The 24,290-nt window shown below is 45.6% G+C and overlaps 2 protein-coding genes across 10 annotated transcripts in view; both read right to left on the minus strand.

Annotated features, from left to right (window-relative positions):
* The window catches only part of SLC12A1 (solute carrier family 12 member 1), a 71,290-nt gene extending 70,031 nt beyond the window's left edge, over positions 1-1,259 (minus strand). For both annotated transcript variants that reach the window (XM_053273214.1, XM_053273213.1), the window contains exon 1: positions 1,115-1,259. The gene's annotated coding sequence lies outside the window, so the exon portion shown is untranslated. The remainder of the gene's footprint in view (positions 1-1,114) is intronic.
* Positions 1,260-16,220: 14,961 nt separating this feature from the next.
* CTXN2 (cortexin 2) lies at positions 16,221-23,306 on the minus strand. Of its 8 annotated transcripts, none has more exons than XM_053273205.1 (4): positions 22,456-23,235; positions 21,923-22,136; positions 17,581-17,631; positions 16,221-16,695 (listed from the first exon to the last, which is right to left on the minus strand). In XM_053273205.1, the coding sequence occupies exon 4, from the start codon at positions 16,645-16,647 to the stop codon at positions 16,402-16,404; it is 246 nt and encodes an 81-aa protein (XP_053129180.1). In that variant the 5' UTR covers positions 16,648-16,695; positions 17,581-17,631; positions 21,923-22,136; positions 22,456-23,235; the 3' UTR covers positions 16,221-16,401. The 8 variants fall into 8 exon arrangements, 7 of the variants coding, with proteins under 7 accessions (XP_053129180.1, XP_053129181.1, XP_053129183.1 ...); XM_053273206.1 differs by lacking the exon at positions 22,456-23,235 and adding an exon at positions 22,228-22,375; XR_008311540.1 differs by lacking the exon at positions 16,221-16,695 and having other exon boundaries at positions 17,577-17,631; positions 22,456-22,950; positions 23,055-23,306.
* Positions 23,307-24,290: the final 984 nt, after the last annotated feature.

A 24,290-nucleotide genomic window follows, 5' to 3' on the forward strand; every position in this document is an offset into this window, starting at 1 on the left:
CCTTCCCAGTGAGGTTCACCGGGCTCCATCACTTTATTCTTTTAGATGCCAGGTAAAGACCTTTTTGTTCACCCAGGCCTTTTAAATTCAGGTTTTCAGATTTGATCTGATTTTTAACTAATTTTAAAATGAATTTTTCAGCTGCTTTGTATTTTCTTTTCTTTTCAACTTTTTAAATCTGTTTTGATCTAATGTGTTATGAGAACAATTTGTTATGGGGCAACTAACAAATAAAGTTGTTTATCATCACCACCACCACCATCATCCTCATCCTGGGAGAGTGCTGGGTCCAGAATTTGTTGAGGAACTGCAAGCAAGTGTGGTGTACATACAAACTCTCTCTCACACAGAGGAGGGAGTGAGATCCCAAAGTGGCTCAGTGCAAAAAGCATAGGACTCAATCTGCCTTTCAAACTTGGAACTAGGGATGTGCACAAACCTTCTACGGGCCTCCGAACAGGTTCAAACACCGGGGGTGGGGTTTGAAGTTCGAGGTGGGGGGTGCCCCCCACCAGTGGGGGAACAGAAGGGGTAGGGGTAGGTGCACCCTCCCTCGCCCTTAAAGCGGCACACACACACACACACACACACGGCCTCGAGCCACCCCTGCCTGGTTCTGTGCACATCCCTATTTGGAACTAGAGACGGAGTTACCAGACTCTGAGATAAACTCTTTCTGCCCAGCCATCCTCACCATGAACATAAGAAGGGAGAGTCTATTTTTTTCACTGGGCAAGAAGGAACTCTTCGTATGAGAATTCTCACACGGGGACTATCCGTGCAGGAATTCTCACATTTAATTTAATTTATTTATTTATAATATTCATATTCTGGCTTCAACCAGTGCAGGGCTTTAAAGGGCAAGTCCGGCACCTTAAATCTAGCCTGGAACTGCACTAGTAACTAGTGAACCTCTGCCACAGGATGGGCATAACACTTTGTACACATATGCAGGAGTCCTTTTAGAAGGGCCCCAACCTCTGCCCCAGGCCCATTAATCCTCTGGGTGGACTTGCATCTGATTGGCCCCAAAGAGCTGCTCTGATGACAGTGGTGGGCATCTTGCTGCCCTCTTGGCACCACAGTAACCTGCTGCCTGAGGTGACTGACTTACCTTCCCCCATAAAAAGGCCACCCCTGCTTCTGTGAGCTCAGCCTCTACTGGGCAGTGTAGAATCCAGAGGGAGGAGTTGTGGTGTGCAAGGACAAGGCAGTGGAGGAAGAATCAGGAATGTTAGCGGTTTACTGAAAGAGAGCTGGTTTGCAGAAAGGCAAGTGCAGACTACTTCTAGTGCTCTTGCTGCTGGCTGTTTGTTAGCCCCGCCTCTACTCCAGGACTGGAATACAAGCAACTCAAGCCCCATTCAAAAGCTGGCCTGGATCAAGGAATGGGTTAACCAAAAACACCACAGGTGCGAGTCATGCTTGTTGCATCCCTGCATTTGGGATGGATCATTCAATCCCTCCTACTGCAGATGAACAAAAGAATTTCCTGCCCTGTATGAGAGGCTGTGTGTTCTGTCTTTGGGTGGCACTCCCAGATCAGTGATTCACACAGAAACACAGCAAATTGGCCCTTCTGTAAAGTAAAGTTGTGCTGTCACTCCTGGCAATGAAGTCTATCTTCAATTTTGATCTGGGGAGGGGGGGAAAAACCCTACCTTAACCAGCCGATGTTTGGAATTTGACGCTTTCAAACAAGAACCTGTGCATCGGGGGAAATCGGTGTGACCTATTCCCAAGGTAGTTTGCCCCAAATAACCCAAATACTTCTTTTTCAAAATGTCGAGGGGTTCTCAGACAGGTGCTTAAAAAAAAAATTAGGTAACCTAAGCACAGAAAAGAATTCATTTTGAAAAGTGCCTAGTAATATTGGCTTTGATCCAAAGATGCCCTTGCATGAACAAAAGACATTAAATTCCATTATATTATATTTTTATCCTGCCCTTCCTCCAAGGAGCTCGAGGCAGCACTTATGGTTTATCTCTTCTTCTTCTTCTTCTTCTTCTTCTTCTTCTACTACTACTACTAGTTACTACTACTACTACTAAGAATATTTATATACCATTCTTCAACCAAAGTTCTCAAAGCAACAAAATCAACAAAAGGTTCTCTCTCCCTCCAGTGTATCCTTACAATAATCTTCTCAAGTAAGTTAGTCTGACTGGCCCCAGTGAACGTCATGGCTGAACCCAGGTTTCCCTGCTCCCAGCCACCCACCACACTGGCTCCTCTGCTTGTGCTAGTAGTGGGGTGGTGTCCCCTGATTTTTGCTGATTCCTTCCTGCTACACACACCCCATGGCCCACACCAGCCTGAGGAAACAAAGATTTTAAAGACTTGACACTGAAGGCCTTTTGTCAGATCCTTAAAACTTTTGTTTCCTCAGGCAGTTTGGCCTGCCGGGCCTGAATTGTGATCCCACTTTGGGTTCTTCTGTTGGTTGTTTTATCCTGCTGGTTTATCATGTTTTGTTTCAAGGCTGTTTGTTTTCTTTCGTAAAAGTACACACTGCTCTGAAGGCCAAGCGGTGGGGAAGTGGCTTAGAAATGGCTGGAGATGTGACTTCATGGGATTGACTCACACCTATTTTTAAATTTATTTTACATTTTATATCCTGCTCTTCCTCCAAGGAGCCCAGAGCAGTGTGCTACATACTTATGTTTCTCCTCACAACAACCCTGTGAAGTAGGTTAGGCTGAGAGAGAAGTGACTGGCCCAGAGTCACCCAGCTAGTTTCATGGCTGAATGGGGATTTGAACTCGGGTCTCCCCGGTCCTAGTCCAGCACTCTAACCACTACACCACGCTGGTGTAGTGGCTAGATATATTATTATTATTGATTATTATTGATATATAAATAATATATCAATATCCCACACCATTTCACAGGGTCTCTCAACCCTCAGCAATAGTTTTAAGAGTATAAGGGGTTGTAGCAGGAAAAGGGAGATGAGAAATCCATATTCTGTAAGTGGAAACCTACTTACTGTAGTTTGGATCCAAGCTATTGTCAACAGCAACCTTACTGATCCTGAAGGATGCAGGTAATGGGACCCCTGCTAACTGGGCAAAGAGGCACCTTTTAACATGGTGATTCTCTTTATTTAGCAGAGGGAGAGTAACTGGCCATATCCACCCCCAGCACAGTACCTCCAGTGACTGTTGCTGGTGTCTATCTTATGCTTCTTTTTAGACTGTGAGCCCTCTGGGGACAGGGAGCCATCTTATTTATTTGTTATTTATTATTTTTATTATTTTTACATTTCTATCTCGCTCTTCCTCCAAGGAGCCCAGAGCAGTGTACTACATACTTCAGTTTCTCTTTCACAACAACTCTGTGAAGTAGGTTAGGCTAAGAGAGAAGTGACTGGCCCAGAGTCATTCGGCTAGTTTCATGGCTGAATGGGGATTTGAACTCGGGTCTCCCCGCTCCTAGTCCAGCACTCTAACCACTACACCACGCTGGCTCTCTCTCTATTTCTCAGTGTAAACCACCTTGAGCCATTTTTGGAAGGGCGGTATAGAAATCGGATAAATAAATAAATAAATAAATAAGTGGCTTCATTCCCTAAGTAATTTTATTCCCAGTTATAAATATTTAAAATAATGAATGAATAACAGCAGAATTCTATGCATGTTGACTGCAGTAAGTCCCAGCGGCTGACACAATGAGGAAATGTACTTCAATTACCCTAGGAAATGAAAGGATGAGTTAACAAAATTCCTAATTTGTCCTTTTAATTTCAATCGGACTACTTGGAGTAATCTTCCTCATCATGTCAGCCATTGACTTCAGAGACTGTGTAAAAGGCTCAACCCTAAATATGAGAATATTTTTATTTGCACAGCAAAGTCTTGCTAACCTTTAATGGATGAAATAAACCAGTCAATGATCATGGCAGAGAGACAACAACTGGCCATTCAAGTCCAGCAACTGATTTTACATTCCCTTCATATGTCAAGCTCCTGTTTTATAGGCATGTAGAAATACAGTGGCAGATGGTCAGAACTTAATGTATGTGAGAGGCAAGATTGGGCCTCATTAAATACAAACGTGAGTCAATATGTAGATTTTTTTCCTGCCAAATTAGAAGAGTAACATCCTGGTTCCTTAAGGGCAGTGGTGAATTTCCCATTGCTTTTCAGGGAAGGAGAGAAAGGAAACAGAATTTCAGAGAGCACTGCAATCTTCAGAACATTCCCTCTGTAGTCTCATTTTCTGTGAGGCACTTGCTTGGATCAAAGGGTGGGCTGAAATCTTTAATCCATGATTGAGCCCAGAGTGGTGTACTACATACTTGAGTTTCTCCTCACAACAACCCTGTGAAGTAGGTTAGGCTGAGAGAGAAGTGACTGGCCCAGAGTCACCCAGCTAGTTTCATGGCTGAATGGGGATTTGAACTCGGGTCTCCCTGGTCCTAGTCCAGCACTCTAACCACTACATCACGCTGGCGCCACGTTTGCCTGGAAGAACCTAGTTTCTGTGCTCTAGTACCAGATTTATCTTCTTTCGGATTCTCAGTGTTACAGCGTTTTGTCCACAATTCAACACAGACCTTGACACGCTAAAGCTAATGGAAATAAATGGGCCCTAACATGCTTAATTTCCCTTTGGATCATGGCCAGTGAGAGCTAGGTCTGCATGACGCTCTAAATAAACAAATTTGCATTTAAATTCAAAATATGTTTTCGAAGGAATGTGTTTATTTGCAGTAGTCTAATTAGATGCGATGGCAACAAATCTGCACTACGAACATGGCCTGCTGCCAAAGAGATGTATAGAGCAGAGGGAGCAGAAGATTTAAAACTGAGAACAGGCCAGCAGGAAGGAAGAGCGGACCATTCCCCAACTTGTACTTTCCCTCCAACCGTCACTCCCTCCTCCAGCCACTTTGCTCAAGGCCACAATTGAGAGGAGAGCTGGTCTTGTGGTAGCAAGCATGACATGTCCCCCTAGCTAAGCAGAGTCTGCACTGGTTGCATTTGAATGGGAGACTTGATCTGAGAGCACTGCAAGATATTCCCCTCAGGGGATGAAGCCGCTCTGGAAAGAGCAGAAGGTTCCAAGTTCCCTCCCTGGCTTCTCAAAGATAGGGCTGAGAGAGATTCCTGCCTGCAACCTTGGAGAAGCCACTGCCAGTCTGCAAAGACAATACTGAGCTAGATAGACCAATGGTCTGACTCAGTATACGGCAGCTTCCTATGTTCCTAATCCAAGACCAAAAGTAAATACTGCTGGTAGAAATGTGGTTGAGTGGGGGCCCTTGAGGGGGGCATAGGGGAAGAGAAAAGTTCAGGACCCCCTTCCTGCCCTCCATGTCCCCATTTTAAATTGCCAACTCATATACCCATACACTGTGGATCAAATGTTAATTCCATATAAAACAAATGGACTATAATACCCATAAGAATTGTCTTGAGTCTTAGCATAGCTTAGGCCCACACTTTAAAAGGCTAATTATATAGGATACAAACTGGGCAAAGTTAAGCATTCTGTGGTGCAATCTTATCCATATTTATCTTCCCTCAAAGGCAGGATGCCTCTGAGTACCAGTTGCAGGGAAGTAACAGCAGGAGAGAGGGCATGCCCTCAACTCCTGCCTGTGGCTTCCAGCGGCATCTGGTGGGCCACTGTGCAAAACAGGATGCTGGACTAGATGGTCCTCCTTGGGCCCGATCCAGCAGGGCTGTTCTTATGTTCGTATCTGGACACTGAATTCAGTGAGACTTGCAGCTTGATTCTATTCATGGACATAGAGTTCAACCCTATGTTGCTGGTGTCGATCTTGTGTTTCTTATTAGAATGTGAGCCCTTTTGGGACAGGGATCCATCTTATTTATTTGTTATTCCTCTGTGTAAACCACTCTGAGCCATTTTTGGAAGGGCGGTATAGAAATCGAATTGATAATAAACAAACAAACCCAAAGTGATAGGCAGAGTCGCTCTTACCCCTGCCAGGGCCTCCACACCCCCTGGCCCTCCGCCCAAATCCTCTTTAATCTGTCCTAGATGGTGAGGTTTGTGTCTTCAAGAACCTACATGTTAAAAAATTATGCTTAACAGCAGTGGCGTGGGGTGGGGTGGGCTCAAAGGTTTTAGGTCCAGGCTCCAAAATTACCTAGGGGAAATAGGTATTTTAACATTATAACTGATACAACTCTTTAATGTAGATATCAGCTTCATGGAAGCAGTTTACTCTTCTTGCTTGCTTCTTGGTGATGCCAACCAATTGCCAGTGGCTCACACAATGTGGAAAATTACTCAGAGTAGTCCCATTGAAATTAAAGGGACAAGTGAGGCCATGTCCAACTTGTCATTTTAATTTCATTGGGACCTCTTTGAGTAATTTTCCTCATCATGTCAGCCAGTAATTATATCTGACAGATGCTAGAAGGGCACGACCTAGCCAACATTTTTAAAGCCCGTGGACTTCAGTGAGCAAGGTTAAATGGGAGCTTAATTCCATCCCATTAAAGTTGATGGAGCTTTAAAGTATACAGTCCTGTTCACACTTTCTCGAAAGTGTGGCAGCAGTAATTTTCTGTGTGTATATTCTCGAAGTGGTTAACATAGTAAAATTGGGCAACAATTACAATACTCATAAAACATTTGAATGCTAAAGTTTTCACTACAGTTGATTCTGCACTCTTTCTTGGATGATTATTGCCGCTTGTAGGCCTCTTCACTGGGTGTTGGTAGCACTGAACGAGGGAGGCAAACACAATAAATAAAAGCAGTGGATAGGCTATTTTGAGTACTGGAGTAGCAGGGAGGAGTATTAAACCATTCCCTCCCAGCCTTCCCCCCCCACTCAAAATTGCCCCACCATCTCCTTTCGCCCACGGGTTCCAGATGCATCTTTACCTCTGCAGTGTGCATGCATCTTGGGGTATGTATCCATTTTGAATGGAAAAACAGCTGATGGAGAAGGGGTGACTCATCGCCCTTTAGTTGCTCCAGTGCTTAAAGCTCAGCCCTCCGGAAAACATTTTTCATTCACTAAAATGGAACTGGTTTCATTAAACAAATTTCTATTTAATGTTTCATTTCCTGCAACGTTTAGGCTACAATGCTCAATCAAGAGCATGGTCAGTTGCTGCACGCAGATGTCCATAGTGGATGATGATGCTTCCTTGTGAATAAGCACAACTGGAAGCAGCCAGCAGCCCTGCCATCTTTACACATGGTATATGATACAATGAGATCCATAGACATCACATCAGTGGGGCAAAAAGAGTTGGTTGTCAAGGATCTTATTATAGCTGCCTTCTTCTTTAAGCTAGTGCAAAGCACAAATGCTCTTGTGAAAAACGGACTCAAAATTCCTTGCAATTTGGCTTCTTTTCTATATTTTTTTATTTCCCCCTTTGCACAAAATTGTGCTCAGATTTCTTTATCTTCCACCTAACTGATGTGAAGCTCTGAGTAATATAGAGGCTGTTATCATACACAGTCTAACCTAGGCGGCTGCTGCTGCTGCTGCTACTGCTACGACAATGACTACTACTACTAATAATAATATTAATAGGGAAGCCCAGCCTGGGTTAGGCTGTGTGTGATAACCAACAGGATCGGGTCCAATACCGGCAGGGCAGCATTGCCTAGCCCAGCTTTTCAGCCTGGCTGAAAATGGAGCTAGTGCAGTGCTGCTTGTCTGGGAGCATGCCCGGCACTTCCAGAATAATAACATTGCTCATCTGGGGGGGAAGGTGCTTAAAACTAGTGACTGCCTGCCACCCCGCCCGGCCGTGTGAACGACTTCATAGACTGTTCTCTATCAGCAGAATGTGTGTCATTACATTCAGCCTCTCAAAATGGCAAATACAGAATCTCTGATTCATTCATGTTACATTTACTGTACAAGTGCATTGTTGGGATTTTCTTTTTTAAGAGAAAATGTTAACAAACCATGCTTATATTTACTCAGAGCAAAGCTTAACAAATATGAACAATCCATCCAAAACATTGAATACAAGGCACTCTAATGAGAGCTGAAATTAAGAGTGGGGAAACTCTTACCTCTTACAAATGGTGATAAGCGGTATACAGAAGTATATTTTCAAGGCTCCAGTTGCTTCAGCTGGCTGTCTTTTTAAGAGTATTTAAAAACACTCCATAAAATAAGCTAACAGTATCCAGGGTAGTTTAATCTGCCACTTGGCCCCATGCTAAAATAAACAGAAGTTTTGCTTCTTATTTTCTGATGGTTACAAGTGACCCTTTCCACTCTGTTGCCATGAACCTAATAGCTTGGTCTTCTGTATAAAATACTAGGGAATCAGCCAATCCCTGCATGTGAAAATTCACCCCTGATATTCCTAGCTTATGTTCAGAGGAACATTTTAGCTTGTTAAAGTTTAGCTAGTAATGAGCCTATTTATTAGACGGAAGGAGTCAAATTTGGCACCCACCTTTCCCTGAAAGTCATCCGATCCAATGAATGTAATTTAGGTACTCTTCAAAATCTTGACCTTTGTTCCTTTGGGTTTATAAAATATGGGTGCAGTGGTAATGCTCTCACACAAATGTGCACACAGCGGTGGCAAACTATATTCCCAAGCAGTCATGTGCTACTGAAATAATTACTATGCAACAAGGAAGTCTAAAATTCCTTAAATATGCATGCTAATAAGCATTTTTAACACCCTTGATGCTCAGAAAGGTCATTTTTGCACTTTATACACCCGGCACAATCCAGAAAAAGTTAGTTGTGATGAAGGCCACTTCCCCCCACCCAACAAAAATTAACTTTTGTAGATTTATCCTACTAGATACTATCCAATCAAAGAGGTTAAAGACAGTTTATAAGTGGCAATGGAATATATAAATCCTTCAATTTTTCTTTATCCTAAGGAAAACATGGAATAATTATGATCATTTATGTAACACTTGAATGTTGCTTTTCATTCATCTGATTTTTGTCTGAGTTGTAATGTTTTATTTTTTAAAAAACACCTTTCATGGAGTAAAGTTGTTTTTTATGCATTTGGTGCAAATTTGAAGATTTATCATTCTGGGACTCAGTCTAAATTAGGAAGGTACAAAATCTTATTGTTTCAACAATAATTTTAACAATTGTATATCAAGAAATAAAACAGCCTTTGGAAGATGATGAAACAAGTCAGGTATTTATTTCCATTTCAGCAAGAAATGTAAACAGTACATAAAATAATAGAAACCATATATTCAAAAAGAGATAATGGAGTAAGAAGATCAAATTCATGCTTTGTCATTAGGGCAACTAACAGTATTTGCCCTAAAAAAAATTAAATCCCTGCAAATCTTAGCTGCATTTTCTCTTTTTAGGTCTGACTGGGAAAGCTACACTTGAACAGGTGGTGGGCAGGTCTTTTGTTGCTCAAATTCTCACTAATGGTTTTTGCTTCATTGAATTTTGTTGCTGTGCACTGCTAACACTGCTGTGAGTTAAGAAAGCCCCCTTTCTGGGAACTACACTTGAGCATTTAGCAACATTTTTGGTGTAAGCAAAACTAGATGTTTATTACCATTATCGTTGAGTTGGTGTCGACTCCTGGCACCCACAGAGCCCTGTGGTTGTCTTTGGTAGAATACAGGAGGGTTTGACCATTGCCATCTCCCGTGCAGTATGAGATGATGCCTTTCAGCATTTTCCTATATTGCTGCTGCCCAATATAGGTGTTTCCTATAGTCTGGGAAACATACCAGCAGGGATTCAAACCAGCAACTTCTGGCTTGCTAGTCGAGTCATTTCCCCACTGCACCATTAGGTGGCTGCATAAATATCCAATACCTTAACCAAAATAAAAGGTATAATGTCTTCAAAAATAAATATAAAGAGGGAATGCAACAACAACAAAAACCTTAGAAGAGAGAAAATACAGAACTAAAAACAATTAGGTGATTGAAGAATCAAACTTATGAAGAAAGGAAAGAGATGTTTGAGCTTTACAGTGCGAAAAATAAGGGCCAGTAATGGTAAACATTCTGACTACATTTACTCAGGAAAGTCCAATTGAATTTAAGGGTTAGGCAAGTTAGGCATGCCCAACTTGTCCTTTTAATTACAATGGATATTGGAAGGACAAGTCAGGCATGCCTAGCTTGCCTAACCATTAATTTCAATGAGACTTCTTTGAGTAGATTTAGCTAGTATGTCAGCCAATGTGTTTAATGAAAAATGTCATTTTGCCCTAGAGGGGACACAATTGAGGTTTATAGATCTATAAATGGCATAGACTAGAGTCACTGGCTGACATCCTGACTAAAATTACTTGAGAGAATCCTACAGAAATGAAGTAGTCCTTTTGACTTCTTCCTGAGTAGCACTATTCAGTTAGTCTGGATGTCAGCCACTGAACAGACAGAAATTATTTGGTTTCTCTTAAAACAGTCAAATTGGCAGTAATCCAACGAAATCATTGTCAAACTAAAGGAAGGTTTTCTTCACCAACATAATGTGAATGTATTGAATCCATTACCACAGGATGCTATGATGACCGCTAGCAAAGATTACAGCATTTAAAGGGTTAAACAAATTCAGGAAGGCCGGGTCTACAAATGGCTTTTAAAAAAAAACCCACAAGGGCAAAACAATGGAATGTCCATGTTCGTAAGACAGATACCACTGCTTATCAGGTGTTGGACACAGACCTGAAGTGATCAGAAGTGCACTTAGGTAGTTTTGGGATTTGCTGAATGGGGATTTGAACTCGGGTCTCCCCGGTCCTAGTCCAGCACTCTAACCACTACACCATGCTCGCTTGCAAGACACCCTCCAACTGTACAATTTGATGATTCTAACAAGTGGACCATAGAATTGCAACCAGTAGCACAGCATGGATTTGAACCCAGATTTTTCAAAGGGCTGCACTTACTCCTATAAATATCATACTGGAAGTGTCTCACTGAGGCCTCAGACAAGGATTTTGACCAAGCCTGTTCCCTGAAATCCTCCTTGGAGTGAAAATTGTACGAACTGAACCTGGGACCTTGGGCATGCATCTCACATGCCCTGCTACAGAGCTGTGCCCCTTCTCCATTCCACAGCACAGGGTTCCAAAATAGTCCTATTCCCTGCAGAGTCCACCTCTGGGCTCTGCCTTGGTGTTTTTCTTGGTTCCCCTCTTAAGATCTAGTGTAGTGTGAGTGACATTTCATTTAGCTGACAGACCCACAATTCCCTTGGCTGTCATTTGTCTCGATTATAAGGCAAATGGCACCATATGAAATTATAGCGATGAATGAGTGAACTCTCCGTGCCGATTGGCTTTATCTCTGTGGCGGTGCTTCTGAAAGGACCTCTTTAACAAGAGTGACACTGCTGAGATGAAATCCTGATTCCAACATCCCTTAAAATGGAATCGAGCGGCTGTCAAATATTGTCAGTCTTATTCTCACTGTTTGTGCAAAGAGGTGACCTTGAGGAGCAACTGGTTACAGTCTCTTCTTTATACCTGCTTAGAGTTTTCCTACACAATTGTAATAGAACTACAAGTGCTTCACAAGTAATGAAGGCCCCAGACTGGTCCCTCTGAGGTGCACCTGTTACATGATGCATGAAAACAGGTCATGTGGCAATTTATATGGTTGGTGCCGCATTTGCTTCTTGTTTCCTCCTGCTGAGTTGCTTCTCACTTAATATTTCCCCCCTTGCTCTTTGGTCCTTACCTTTACTGGCTTCAGATTCAGTTTGACATGGGGTATGTGTGAAAATTGTGCATTGTGGCTTGCAAAAATAAATTAAAAATTAGTGTTAAGGTGGGGTGCTGCTGACTAGCTGGCTGGGAGGTGTGAATCTTAGAGCAGGGATTCTCAATGTTGGGTCCCTGGATGTTATTGGACTTCAGCTCCCATAATCCCCAGCCCCAGTGGCCTCTGGTTGGGGATTATGGGAGTTGAAGTCCAATAACATCTGGGGACACAACGTTGAGAATCCCTGTCTTAGAGGACCGGGCTGAAATGTTGAGGGTTCAGGTCTTTATTAAACATGTTTGTATCTTCCTGTTCCTCTCCCCACCTCTTCTTCCCTTGCACAACATTGTTTGGTCCTCTAACAACTGGAGATTCGATGTGGCAGTGGAGATGAGTGTCCTCTTAAACAACAGGGGCTGAGAGTCTGACCACCAGAAACAAAAAGCCTCATGTGCTGTGGAACTGTAAGGACCAGCAAATGCCCAGAGCTACAAGACTTCCTTAAGACACATCTTCAGTAGGCCGACAAATTTTGGGCACCGGTACCATCTCAGGGTACAAATGTTCTCCTAAGAACAGGTACTCTCAGGATCTCAAGATCTCAGGAGAACATTTGCTGCAATAGCTTCTACCAGGTATACAGACTCTGCACTTGCATTGTAGGTGCACATATCTGGAGGGCCTTTGAGCCAACCTAGGCTAAGGGTGAAGGCTTGCGGGCTTCATGTGCAAAGCAGCCATCTGTTGGGAATGCTCTAACTCTGAAATTCCTGCCTCTAGCTGGGGGATGGACTACATGGGGGATAGACTACATTGGGTCAGGGATCCAATGCACCTTGACTGTGACACTCTGGAGCCCCAGACTCTCCATCATCACCCCCAGGAGCAGAGACAGCAATTAGTCTGAGTTGAATCCCAAACCAGAAGGAGTAGTGCATATCTGGCAGGATGAGGCCTTGAATCTTGCAAGCCCTATTCAGGAGAAGAAAGCAATATACTCTGGGTCAGAGCCTCCAGGTGGAGTAGCAGGGGCAGCTATAAAACCTTTCTGTTGTTACATGGTGCTTGCTGGTGCAGTGTCTCATTCTGTGCAGCTCCTACACTTGTTCTGGCTCCTAGACTGGACAGTTCCTCAACTGCTTCAGCAAACCTTGCTGTAGAATCCAAGGGAAATAGTTGTGGTATGCAAGGACGAGGCAGTGGAGTGGAATCAGGAATATTAATTGTTTATTGAAATGGATATAGTGTACACAGAGGCAAGTGCAGACTGTTTCTCTTGCTGTTGGCTGTTTGTTAGCCCCGCCTCTACTCCAGGACTGGAATACAAGTAACTAAAGCTGCATTCAAAAGCTGGCCTGGATCAAGGAATGGATTCACCAAAAACACCACACTTGCCACAGACCTGCTCCTTGCCAAGCTGGACAGCTCCCTAGCCTCAACAGTTAAGACAGGGAATCCAAACCATATCCCTCAGGATTAGTGGAAATGAGACAGTAACTTGATGGCTTGTCATCGTAATAAAGGGTCATTGAACTGGGTGAGCATTTAGGACCCGTTCTAATACTAGTATCATTCCTGGCCTTGGCACTTCAGCACACATTTGGGAGTACAGTGGGTCTCACTTTCTCCAGGACTCCTCCAGTTTAGAGTTTAAAGCCCGCAGTAGACTCTATGCCCTCCTTTTATCTGTCACCCATGTTGGATCAGTGAGGGATGGGGAAAGGCTGAAGGTGTGACCCAGCCCTGCACAACATAAGGCCCGGGGGCCATATCTGGCCCACAGGGACATTTTTCATGGCCCAGGTAGCCAGCAACAGCAGGAGCCCCCAAATTTGGCATTTGTGTGGGACTGGGAAGGTGCCCACTGACTGAGCAAGGACAGGGCTTCTTTTCTGCCCACTATTTTTGATTAAAATTGTGGGCCCATGGGGGGAGGGAAGGACACAACTAACTAGTAATTGCTATAGTATTTATCTTTATAATTAATTTTACTGCAATAATCAGTGCACTAGAAATTGACTTCGGGCCCCCCATTCATTGTCATGGTTGTTTCTAGCCCCCTGAGACATTTGAGTTGTGCACCCCTGCGAGCCAACATTTGGAAACTCAGTTACTTGTTCAAGCCCAGAAGTCAGTGAGGGGTACACCTATCTAGGAGAACACGTAGGTTGCCCAGGAAGTTCAGAAGCCAGGCAAGCCTCATGTGGTCTCCAACTTTCTTGTGTGATCTGCAAAAATTAAGAGTCCTCAGACATCTTGGGATATTTTAAGCTTCTTTGTTTATCCTCAGTAAGATTTTAGCTTGAGTTGGGGCTGCTCCAAATGGGACTTTGCCATTAGGCATAAATTTACAGAGCAAGTTGAAACCGTTCAAGGATTTGTTTACAAAAACTAAAAATAACTTACAAAGATTTTGATTCTTCTCTTTTCAAAGGAGGACAACAATGAAAACATTGATTCTGGGCCAGAAATGTATAGGAGCAACATTTGCCTTGTTTATGGACTGTGCATCATGTTGGATTGTCACACATCACAGTGGAGGCGGAGAAAATTGAGGTGGGTGTCAGTGTTCCCTGCTTGTTCTCTTGTTAACCTTTTATTGATTTCCTGCCAGTTTGAACACTATGTCATCTGCGTTCATGTACATATTTGCAACTTTTATGTTTCTATCATTATACAATACAAACTATTTAGAAAGCTGCTTTTTGATCATGTTGAATAGATTATGAGGCAGGTCTCACGATCAGCGAGACCCGCTTTGAAAGGGTTTCTGGGGAGAGGAGGCTAAGCCCGCTCTCCCCACAGATGATCAGCAAGCCCGGCCTGGGTGGCTGGACCGGCCACCCACACGACTGCCGGCTCCGTCACGGAGCCCCCGGAAGTTCCAGCATGCCCTGCGAGAGTGCGCAGAGCATGCTGGAGAGACCCCTGAGCCAGGAGGCTGCTGTTTAGCCTCCCCGTTGGGGGTCTCCTTGTGAGTTGCTGCGGCACAGAGCCGCACTGCGGCAGCACACTATCCATTAACCCCGGTTAGCGGTGTGGTCACTCCACTAACCTGGGCTAAGAGGAGGGCTTCTCAAGCGGGTTAGCCGCTTGTGAACTCCTAGCCCTTCTCCTAGCCCAATTTTTGCTGGTCGTTGAGAATAGCCTCTATGTCCTTAAAAAACAACTAATTTTCACCATAATCATTCTTGCATGGTGAGCATGAACTAGAAATGTCCAATTCACTTGCCAGATCAGCCCATGAGCCCACAGGGAATCCCTGGCAAATTGTCCTGTTGCCTCTCAGCATCCAGTGCCCCCTGGCCCCACCATCACTTTCAGTCCTGGGGAGAGGATATGGCCCAGCAGCACAGAGCACCTGCTTTATCTGCTGAGCAAAGAGGCACCTTTTTAAGTGGTGGCTCCTAGACTTAGTAAGGGGAGTGCAATGGTCCCTATCCAACCACAGCACAGCCTCTCCACAGTGGTGCTGCTGGTGTCTACCTTATGTGTATCCTTTTAAACTGCGAGTCCTTTGGGGACAGGAACTACATTGTCTCTTTGTTTATATGTCGAGTGGTTCAAGCACTTTTGTTGAAGAGCGGCATATACATATTCGTAGCAGTGGTAATAACCACAGTAGTAATAGATTGTTCCAGGTTCAATCCCTGGCATGTCCAGGTTGGGCTGGGAAAGGTCCCCGTCTGGAAACCTGGAGAGCTGCTATCACAAGCAATATTAAGCAAGAAGGTCACTCACACAATCTGAGCTTCTGGGGCTGGGGAGAAGGCAGGAGCTTAATTGCCCCCCCACCCCGATCCTTGTTGCTCCCAGCATGTGAGTGCTGACCGGCATGTGAGTGCTCCCAGAGCTGTGAGAAGGATGAGGGGAACCTGTCTGCATCCTCTGGGATCCCACAATCCACTGTGTGAGGAGCATGGTGTATTGGGGGATTCCCCACTACCAGGCCACTCCTTCTGCCCGGCTCTGTGGAAGCTTGGGCTGCTGGCAGCCTGAGTTTCCTCACACAACTGGGCGGTGAGGTAGCAGGTCGCGCGCAGAAGAGTGCCAGGATTGGTCTATGTCAGGCCCCCCACCAGCTATTTTTGGACTACAACTCCCACAATCCCCAGCCACAGCGACCAATAGCCAGGGATTATGGGAGTAGTAGGCCAACAACTGCAGGAGGGCTGAAGCTGAGCAGGTCTGGTCTAGATGGACCAATGGTCTGACTCTGTATGGGGCAGTTCCGTAAGGATGCAGGTTAGCCTCAATGCACAAATTTTTCATGTGGTTCTCCTGACCCAGCCAGTTCCCTTCCCAGTGCAAACCAGGAGGACCGTCTTAGAGACATCTGCGTGACCACAGAGCTCTTGGCTTCAACACAAAGGTCTTTGCATGCCTCTCGCTTCATGCCGGGATGGGTGCCCTCCAGGTTCTTCAGCCTCTGGATCTTGGTCTCCTGTTGTATTTGTCATTCATCGCTGTTCTTGAAGCTCTCCCTCCCACTACATTTTCTCCCTTAAATGGTTAGTTGAAAAAGAAAGCACTGGGGCAAAAGCTGCATGAAAATGATTTTATGAATCGGCAACAAAGATATCTTTAACAAAAGGATGCCACCACCATATCTTCAAAACACAGGTGTCTGTTAAAAATGCCTCCTTAGCTAGGAAAAATGCCCTCCCCCCACCCCCAAATTAAAAACATCAGAATTAAGGCAGGGTACTCTTTGGGGTTTGTTTTTCATGCAAGAGCATATTCAAAGGTCCCCTTGTCCAGCCCTTCAACTTCATCCTCCCAGGTAGAAGACGGCATACTACTATAAGGGTCTAATAAGATTTTGAAGCATCTGATAATCAGAAGTCCCAAGAAGACACACAAGATGCCTACGAAGGCAAAGCCGGTTTTTTGTTCCAGAGTCAGGGGGAAGGAGGAAACCTCGTTGACACTCATGCTCACTGACACGTTGTTGCAGTAGTTACTGCTCATCTCTAGGCTTCACATCCTGCTGGGCCTTCACGACTTTCACTTCTTTGCCTGTGCACAGAAACAGGAGGTGGGATGGGTTACGTTAAAACGTGCTGCACACATTTTGGGATACCAGTACATGCGTTTGGCATGCAGAATGTCCCAGATTTAATCCTCAATCTGGGTTTTTAAAAACAACCACCAAAACCCCATCTTTTTAGAGGGGCTTAACAGTCTATCATCCAATGAGGTCATTCACACCATCAAAAACTGTGTTCTACCTGGGTTTGGGACCTGTGTGTGCTCCCAGTTTTGGGCTGTGTGGTAGAAAGGTTAGAGGAAAACCTGGGTGGAAGTGATTGTGTGGAAGTAAGGTAGAAGGAAAAGCTACCCAGCTTTTCCTCCTACTTTGCTTCCACACAATCACTTCTACCCAGGTTTTCCTCCTGCCTTGCTTCCACTCAATGAGGCGCTTCACACACTCAGTGTGAAGCGCCAAAACGGGGTCACAAGGAGAGCAGGCTTGACTCCACTCACCTCATTGGGGGGGATTATTTAAGTGGGCTTGCCATCAGGAGCTGCCCTGCTCCTGTTTCAGCACACAACCACATGAAACCAGGCTGGGTTTCCTTAGCCTGGTTTCAGCTGGTCGTGAGAATCGCTTCAATCACCTCTACCCAGGTTTCCCTCCCAACTTTCTTCCACACAACCAAAAACTGGGAGCACACACAGCTCCCAAACCTGGGCAGAACAACGTTTCTGATTGTGTGAATGACCTCAAAATGTACCATCTTTTGTTTTTGTTGTTATTAACATTGTATTTAAAGTGATCAAGTATGTAACCATCTAGAAAACCCTCCAAGCCATGTCAGCAGCATCGTGATCTTAAAAGAAACATTGCAGGTTTTATGCAAGATGAAAAATGCTGGATGTGATGTCATTTGTAAATGTTACCTGATACTTTCATGTAAGGCACACTTCCAGGCTTTCCTGAAGTTTGAACAGCTACAGAGACAGGAAAAGGAAAACCAGGAGATGTTTTAGTTGTGATACAAATATTCAGATGTTGAATTGGATGGGATGTCTTTCAAAAGAGAGCTGCAGCCTTTTTTATATTAAAGCAGAAAGTAAAAACAATAGTAAAAAAAATGACAGGCATAGGACTCAATGTAAGGCAGCTTCCAATCTTATTGAGACTATGAGTCTTCTCTTCTCTTTCAATGGGCAGTTATGAGTCTGGAGGCTTTTTAAATCTGTCTGAAGCCCATTGCTGGTGCTACTTCTAATGTTTCTCATCCCTAGGGGAAATGATAACATAAAGCATGTACTGACGCAGTGGCATAGGTGGAACAAGGGAGGGGAATGACAAATCTCCCTGGGCCTGTGAGGGAGAGGCGGTCCACCAGCTGAGTGGCAGTTTACTCTCCTCTCTTGCCTTCCCGAAAACCATGCAATCCCCCTGCACCGACATCACTTCCTGCAGAGCATGAAGCTGATGGCTTTCCTCCTCTTAACGTCTAGTATTGAATACTACTGTGTGTGTGGAGGCTAAGCCACCCAATGGCGCGACGGAGAAATGACTTGATCAGCAAGCCAAAGGTTGCCGGTTCGAATCCCCGCTGGTATGTTTCCCAGACTATGGGAAACACCTATATCAGGCAGCAGTTATACAGGACGGTGCTGAAAGGCATCATCTCATACTGCACGGGAGACGTCAGTGGTAAACCCCTCCTGTATTCTACCAAAGAAAACCGCAGGGCTCTATGGTCGCCAGGAGTCGACACCGACTCGACGACCTTTACCGGGAAGCTCCATTCATAAGTAATGACAGTTGACAGGCCTATTCTCCATGGAATTTGTGTTACTAACTATCTATGCTAAGAGTGGGCACTCTTCAGGCTTGTTGAATATATTTGTCTTTTGCTAGAACCCCAAGGCCCACCAGCTTGGTGCTAGATGCAGAACAGTGGCTTCAAGGTCGGAGCCAGATACAACCTCCAAGTAGCAGCGTGCAAGCCGGCTTGGTGTCAAACCGGCCCGGTTCAACAGGTTCAGGGTGGAACTGGACCGGCCTCGGCCAGTCTGAGTTCGAACCAAGCCCGGTTCGAACCAAGTCAATTCTGAGCTATACTGGTAAAGGGGAATCCAGCACAGGGGCATGGGGGCTGTCCTAAGTATTGAGGGGGCAGGAGGGGAATAAATCTGTACTCACAAGTACAAGCCGCCGTCACGCAAATGGCCTCTGCACATGCAAGGATGCCATGTGTGCACAGAGGCCCGAACTGGACCAGAAAAGGCCCAAACTGGGCAGCCGGAGGTCTGGGCTTCACAGGGGGAGGCTTGCAGGGGGAGGGTAGGAGCTGCCATTTCCCCCGCCACCGCACCCAGGCTTGTACTTGTGATTACAAATTTATTTCCCTCCTACCCCCTCTCTACTTAGCACAGCCCCCTCATCCTTGTATTGATGAAGGGGAATCCTCACTGGATCCCCCTTTTCCAATATGGGTCTGAGCCGGTCGAACCAGCTCAGTTCAAACTCAAATTGGGCCCGACTTGACCGGGCCAAAACTGAACTGGGCCACATTGGCTTGAATCTGCATTTGAGCCGAACTGGCAAAACCAAATTTGTGCACATCCCTACCTCCAAGTGCTCTGGCTCAGAGGGCACAATTATTATCTACTGCACCCCATGGGCCAGAAATTGGGGCAGCCTGTATAAATGACAAATCTACATCTGAGTTACTATAGATCAGAGATTATAATACAGGTACAGGATTCTAAAGCTGGCCAGCAGAGCTCAACAAAGACCTGGTCAAAGGTAACCAATTAATTCTAATAATTTACAGATGAGAAACATGAAGGCTGAGGGGGACAAACAATTAGCACCAGAGCGGCCATAGCAGGGATGGGGCCATAGTTCAGTGGTAGAGTATCTAGGCCCTAGGTTCAATCCCTGGAAGCATCTCCAGGTGGGCCTGGGAAAAACTCCTGCTTGAAACTTTGGAGAACCACTGCCAGTCAGTGTAGACAATATGAAGCTAGATGGACCAAAGGTCTGACTCGGTATAAGGCAGCTTCCCATGTTCCTATGGTTTTTGTTTACTTGGTATCTTATTTGCTATTCTTAAATTACTGGAAGTCAAAAACCCTACTGGAAATCACCCAGAGATCTACCAGTAAATCCCAGTCTACCCTTTGCCCACCTTGATCTAAGCTAGGGGTTAAATTGCAGTGTAGTGATTAAACTGTAAACCACCTTGAGATTTTATATAGGGCAATATAAAGATGTGATATATAAATAAATTAAAATTATGGCTACATCCTGTGCTAAGTTGCTAAAAAAATGAGATGTGTGTACTTTAGGGCTTATGCCTATTTATCTTGAGACAAATATGCCTTTTCTGGCTGCTGCTTTCTTGTCATTCTTCCTCAGCCTGTGAACTTAGTAGATAAATATATTTATTTTGCAAAATAAGATTCTTTTGTAACTCTCCAGCAGTCCATTCTCTGGAGGAAACTGATGCCGCAAAGGCTTGTCTGAACTTCTGATTGCTTGGGGGGAAGGGATTAAAAGACTTGGAAAATATTTCATCATAACCATCGTCATATTTCATCATTACTTTCATCTGGAAGATTGGGCTGGAAATTGGACTGCATAACTGTGAAGGTCAAAACCAGCCACTGTATTTCTTGCTCTCATTCATTTGTACATTACAGTCCGATTTTTAAATAATCACTCCAGACCTTTCTAGAAGATGGGGGCGGGGTGGAATCCAAAACTACACACTTCTTTTTAATCCCCTTAGCTGTGGGAATGCAACAGTAAGCAGTGAGGAAAGGCCTGGCTGGAAATCACAGCTTATCCATGAATGTACTGAAGATGCAAGCTACTATTTCTACGCTCCTGTGCCACCACTTCACCCTGCTTCCCATAACACAATAATGTTGGCCTACCATGTAGGGCTGTTGTATGACTTTCTAAGGAAATGCATGTTAACAACAACAAATATTTATATATTGCTTTTAAATAAAAATTCCAAAGCGGTTTACCTAGAGAAATAATTAAATAAATAAGATGGATCCCTGTCCCCTGCAAAGGGCTCACAATCTAAAAAGAAACACAAGATCGACACCAGCAACAGCCACTGGAGGAATGCTGTGCTGGGAGTGGATACGGCCAGTTGCTCTCCCCCTGCTCAATAAAGAGAATCACCACATTAAAAAGGTGCCTCACTTTGCCTAATTAGCAGGGGGCATGTTAAGTGCTTTGAATACTTATGAAAGTGCTGTACAGATAAGCACATTATTTTTATTATTATTTATGCTAGGCTAGCCCCCCCCCACCGTGTCCAGCATCACTACTGTTATATCGCTTTCCTACATAATAGAATGGAAAGGGGTAGTCTTGCAACAGGTGGTGTAGGTAGCCTAATCTCATTTACCAATTGTTCCCCCAAAAGTGTGTGTAATGTCTGCTCCACTGCCAGAGAGGAGGTATATACAACTTCACATAGTTAAATTATTATGATGTTATCGGGACTATTTAATTTCACCTATGCAGCTGCATTTTTTTATGACAGTCACCATTGCAACACTTACACAACTTGTAGGAGAAATCACATTTTCCCAGTGGGTAGAGTGCTGGGGGAAATGTAATATATCTATAGGAAAAATGCAATCCAGAGAAAAGATGTCTGTCTCTGCAGCAACAACTGAGCCACAACTGTACATTTATTGCAACATAAAAGGGGGGAAAATGTCTGGAATGGCCCTAAGAGATAAAAGATGTGGCTTCTCCAAGGCAGAAGATTTAAGATCTAAAATCTAACATTCAGCAGACTTCTAGAATGTGTGTGATGGTAATGTGCTCTTCAGGGTCTGGACAGCCATCTTGAAGGCTTGGCCTTCAAGGTACCCCCCCCCCCGCCAAGGTTGCTGATGGCATCTGTTTTCTTTATCCTTCCTTGCTTGCTTTGCAGCAACTATTAATCACACAGACCCCACCCTGCAAATATATTATAGAAAGCAGCTCTCCCGATTTGGCAGGGACATCATCCCTGGGAGGATGTATTTATATGATAGCAGAGAGAGCACCTGCCTTAGGGATATTGTGCACCACCACCTCCACCACCTGCCTTTTGGAATCAACAAAACAAAAGGTTCTGTGTCTCAACTCACCCTTAACCTGCATGGACATCATCCAGGCGGAAAGGATGCTTGCCAGCCTGCCTTTCACTGAGCATATTAGCACATCAAAGTGCCGTGCATTATAAGCAAACCAATGGTTGATACCCACTTGCACCTGACGCCTCTTGGGAATACGCCTCTCTCTCCTAAAGGCTCCAATCCTCATCACACCTACTTGGAAGGAAGCCCCCTTGAGATCAACGAGACTGACTTCCAAACAAACGTGGTTAGGAGGATCCGGTCAACATCCCGGGGAGTCACCAAATCCAAAAGCCTTTTTCCTCCAGCCTCCAGCACATTTTAAACAGGGGGGTTTAGATGATCTACAAACAAAAACAAAATCCGGTCTGTCATTCCTCACTAGGCTGGGTCTTCTCCTCCCCCCACAGCCTTCCAACGCTGCTGTTAGCTTACCTGGCCCTGTTAAGGGAAGGGAAAGCAGACATATCAGTAAATCATGCCTCTGGTGCAGAACCCAGAGTCAGACCAACATCCTGTTGCGCGCTCAATCCAGGCACCACCAACCAACACAGTAGCCACCCGCGTTGCTCTGTAGCCTCGCTAGCCTCGCCCACCCCACCGCCCGCCCACAGCCACACCGCCCCCCGCCCCGGCCCACCCCCGTATCTCCCGAGTACAAACCCGCGTCCTCCTCCGCCGCCTTTGTCCCCACCATGCTAACGACCTGTAGAAGTTTCAAGGTCGCGCAGAGGGTCGGATCACGAGGGGCCAGGGAGGCTGGTGGCTCTGGCGACGCGCGCGGAGGATGGTGGTGGTGGGGGGTCCTCCGTCGGCCTCGGGTGCCTCCACGGCGAGCCAGCCCCTGACTGAGGCTGCTGCTACATCTTCAGACGCTCCCTCCCGCGTCGCTAGCCCTACGATGGGCGTTTCTTCAGCCGGGTTAGAGGCATCGCTTTGGCGCGTGGGGTAGAGGGGGAAGCGCGGCGGCCCGCGGGCGTGGGGAGGGGCGCGCGCTCAGCGCCAAGTGTCCCTGGAGATGCTCGGGGATCAAAAGGCGGGGTGAGCGGGGCGGGGAGGGGGCCGCGGGAGCCCAATCAAAGCCTAGTTGCCAAGCAGCCGAGGCTCCTCTCTCCAAAAGATCCTCCAGGTTAGTCTGAAAGACGCGTGGAAAACTTCCTGCAGAAGAAGAACACGGTTACGTGCGAGGCATTCGCAAGCGCCCTGCGCTCCCACCCAGTTGCGGCGGCGGCTGCCTCCATCGAGGGAGGATTCGCACCCACCCCGCCGCCAGCAAACCCTGTTGTTCCGAAAGAGACCGCCCCCCGCCCGACGGCGCCCGGGGGAACCGGTTTCTTGGCTGCCACTGGGCACTTGGGGGCCGCGGGGAGGGGGGGAGATGGGGCGTAGGCGTGATGATGATGATGGGCAAGGAGGAGAGAGGAGCGGCGCTTCTCCCTGTGAAATTGAGTAGGCGCAGAACAAGAGCGTGATGCTTTTTTCTGCCATCCTCTGAGGGACGGGACGGGAGGCAGCACAGCAGCCGGAATCATTACGTAGCAAGCTGCCTGCTACTGAGTCCGACCCTTGGTCCATCTAGCTCAGGAGGACAGCAGGGTAGCAGGGTTGCAGACAGGGTTGCTGGAGCTGAAAGGTGCTGCGGAGCCACTGGAGAGAATTAGGCGCGCTGCTCTCCAAGGCAGACGGCATGCTTTAATTTTAATTTTATTTTTGATCGATCGATGCCTCATCGATTTTCGATGTGGAAGGAAGGATTGGGTTATGTGACTGCCCACTTTCCTTTACCTACTGGTGAACAATAGCCATGTTCAGTAGAATCATGGTGCCCCCGCTATAGGAACTGTGTTGGACTGACCCACCCTCCCCGCCAACCAACCGCTAATTTTGTGTCTGTTTGGAAGCCATCCAAGACTCGGATCAGGGGTTGTTTTCCCCATTAACTTTAATGGGATCTAGATTGCTCCCCCCGTGACTCTTACCTTCCACACTCGTCTTTTATTATTATTATTATTATTATTATTACATTTATATCCCGTTCTTCCTCCAAGGAGCCCAGAGCGGTGTACTACATACTTGAGTTTCTCCTCACAACAACCCTGTGAAGTAGGTTAGGCTGAGAGAGAAGTGACTGGCCCAGAGTCACCCAGCTAGTTTCATGGCTGAATGGGGATTTGAACTCGGGTCTCCCCGGTCCTAGTCCAGCACTCTAACCACTACACCACGCTGTCTCCTGCCAGCATCTTCTGCCTTCCAGGAATTTATGAGCACAATAGTTGCATTTCCAGGTTCTCTGTGTTGCACCCTTAGTAACAATCCAAGATAACGTTTCCTTTGTAGCATCCCCCCCCAAAGTCCTTTATTGTTTTATTTTACCTTATGGGATGCATCGTCATTTGCAGCTCGGAGCCAGTGTAACACTCTGTAAAGTCAATTTATATAGATTAACATGAATAAACACTAGGCGCCTTTTCGATGATAATTTAATCTCCACAGCATCC

Source organism: Hemicordylus capensis, chromosome 10, assembly GCF_027244095.1.
Source record: "Hemicordylus capensis ecotype Gifberg chromosome 10, rHemCap1.1.pri, whole genome shotgun sequence".
Classification (NCBI taxonomy): Eukaryota; Metazoa; Chordata; class Lepidosauria; order Squamata; family Cordylidae; genus Hemicordylus; species Hemicordylus capensis.

Excerpts from the sequence above, each read along its gene's own strand:
- CTXN2 (XM_053273212.1), bottom strand. The coding sequence starts at position 16,647 with ATGAGCAGTAACTACTGCAACAACGTGTCAGTGAGCATGAGTGTCAAC.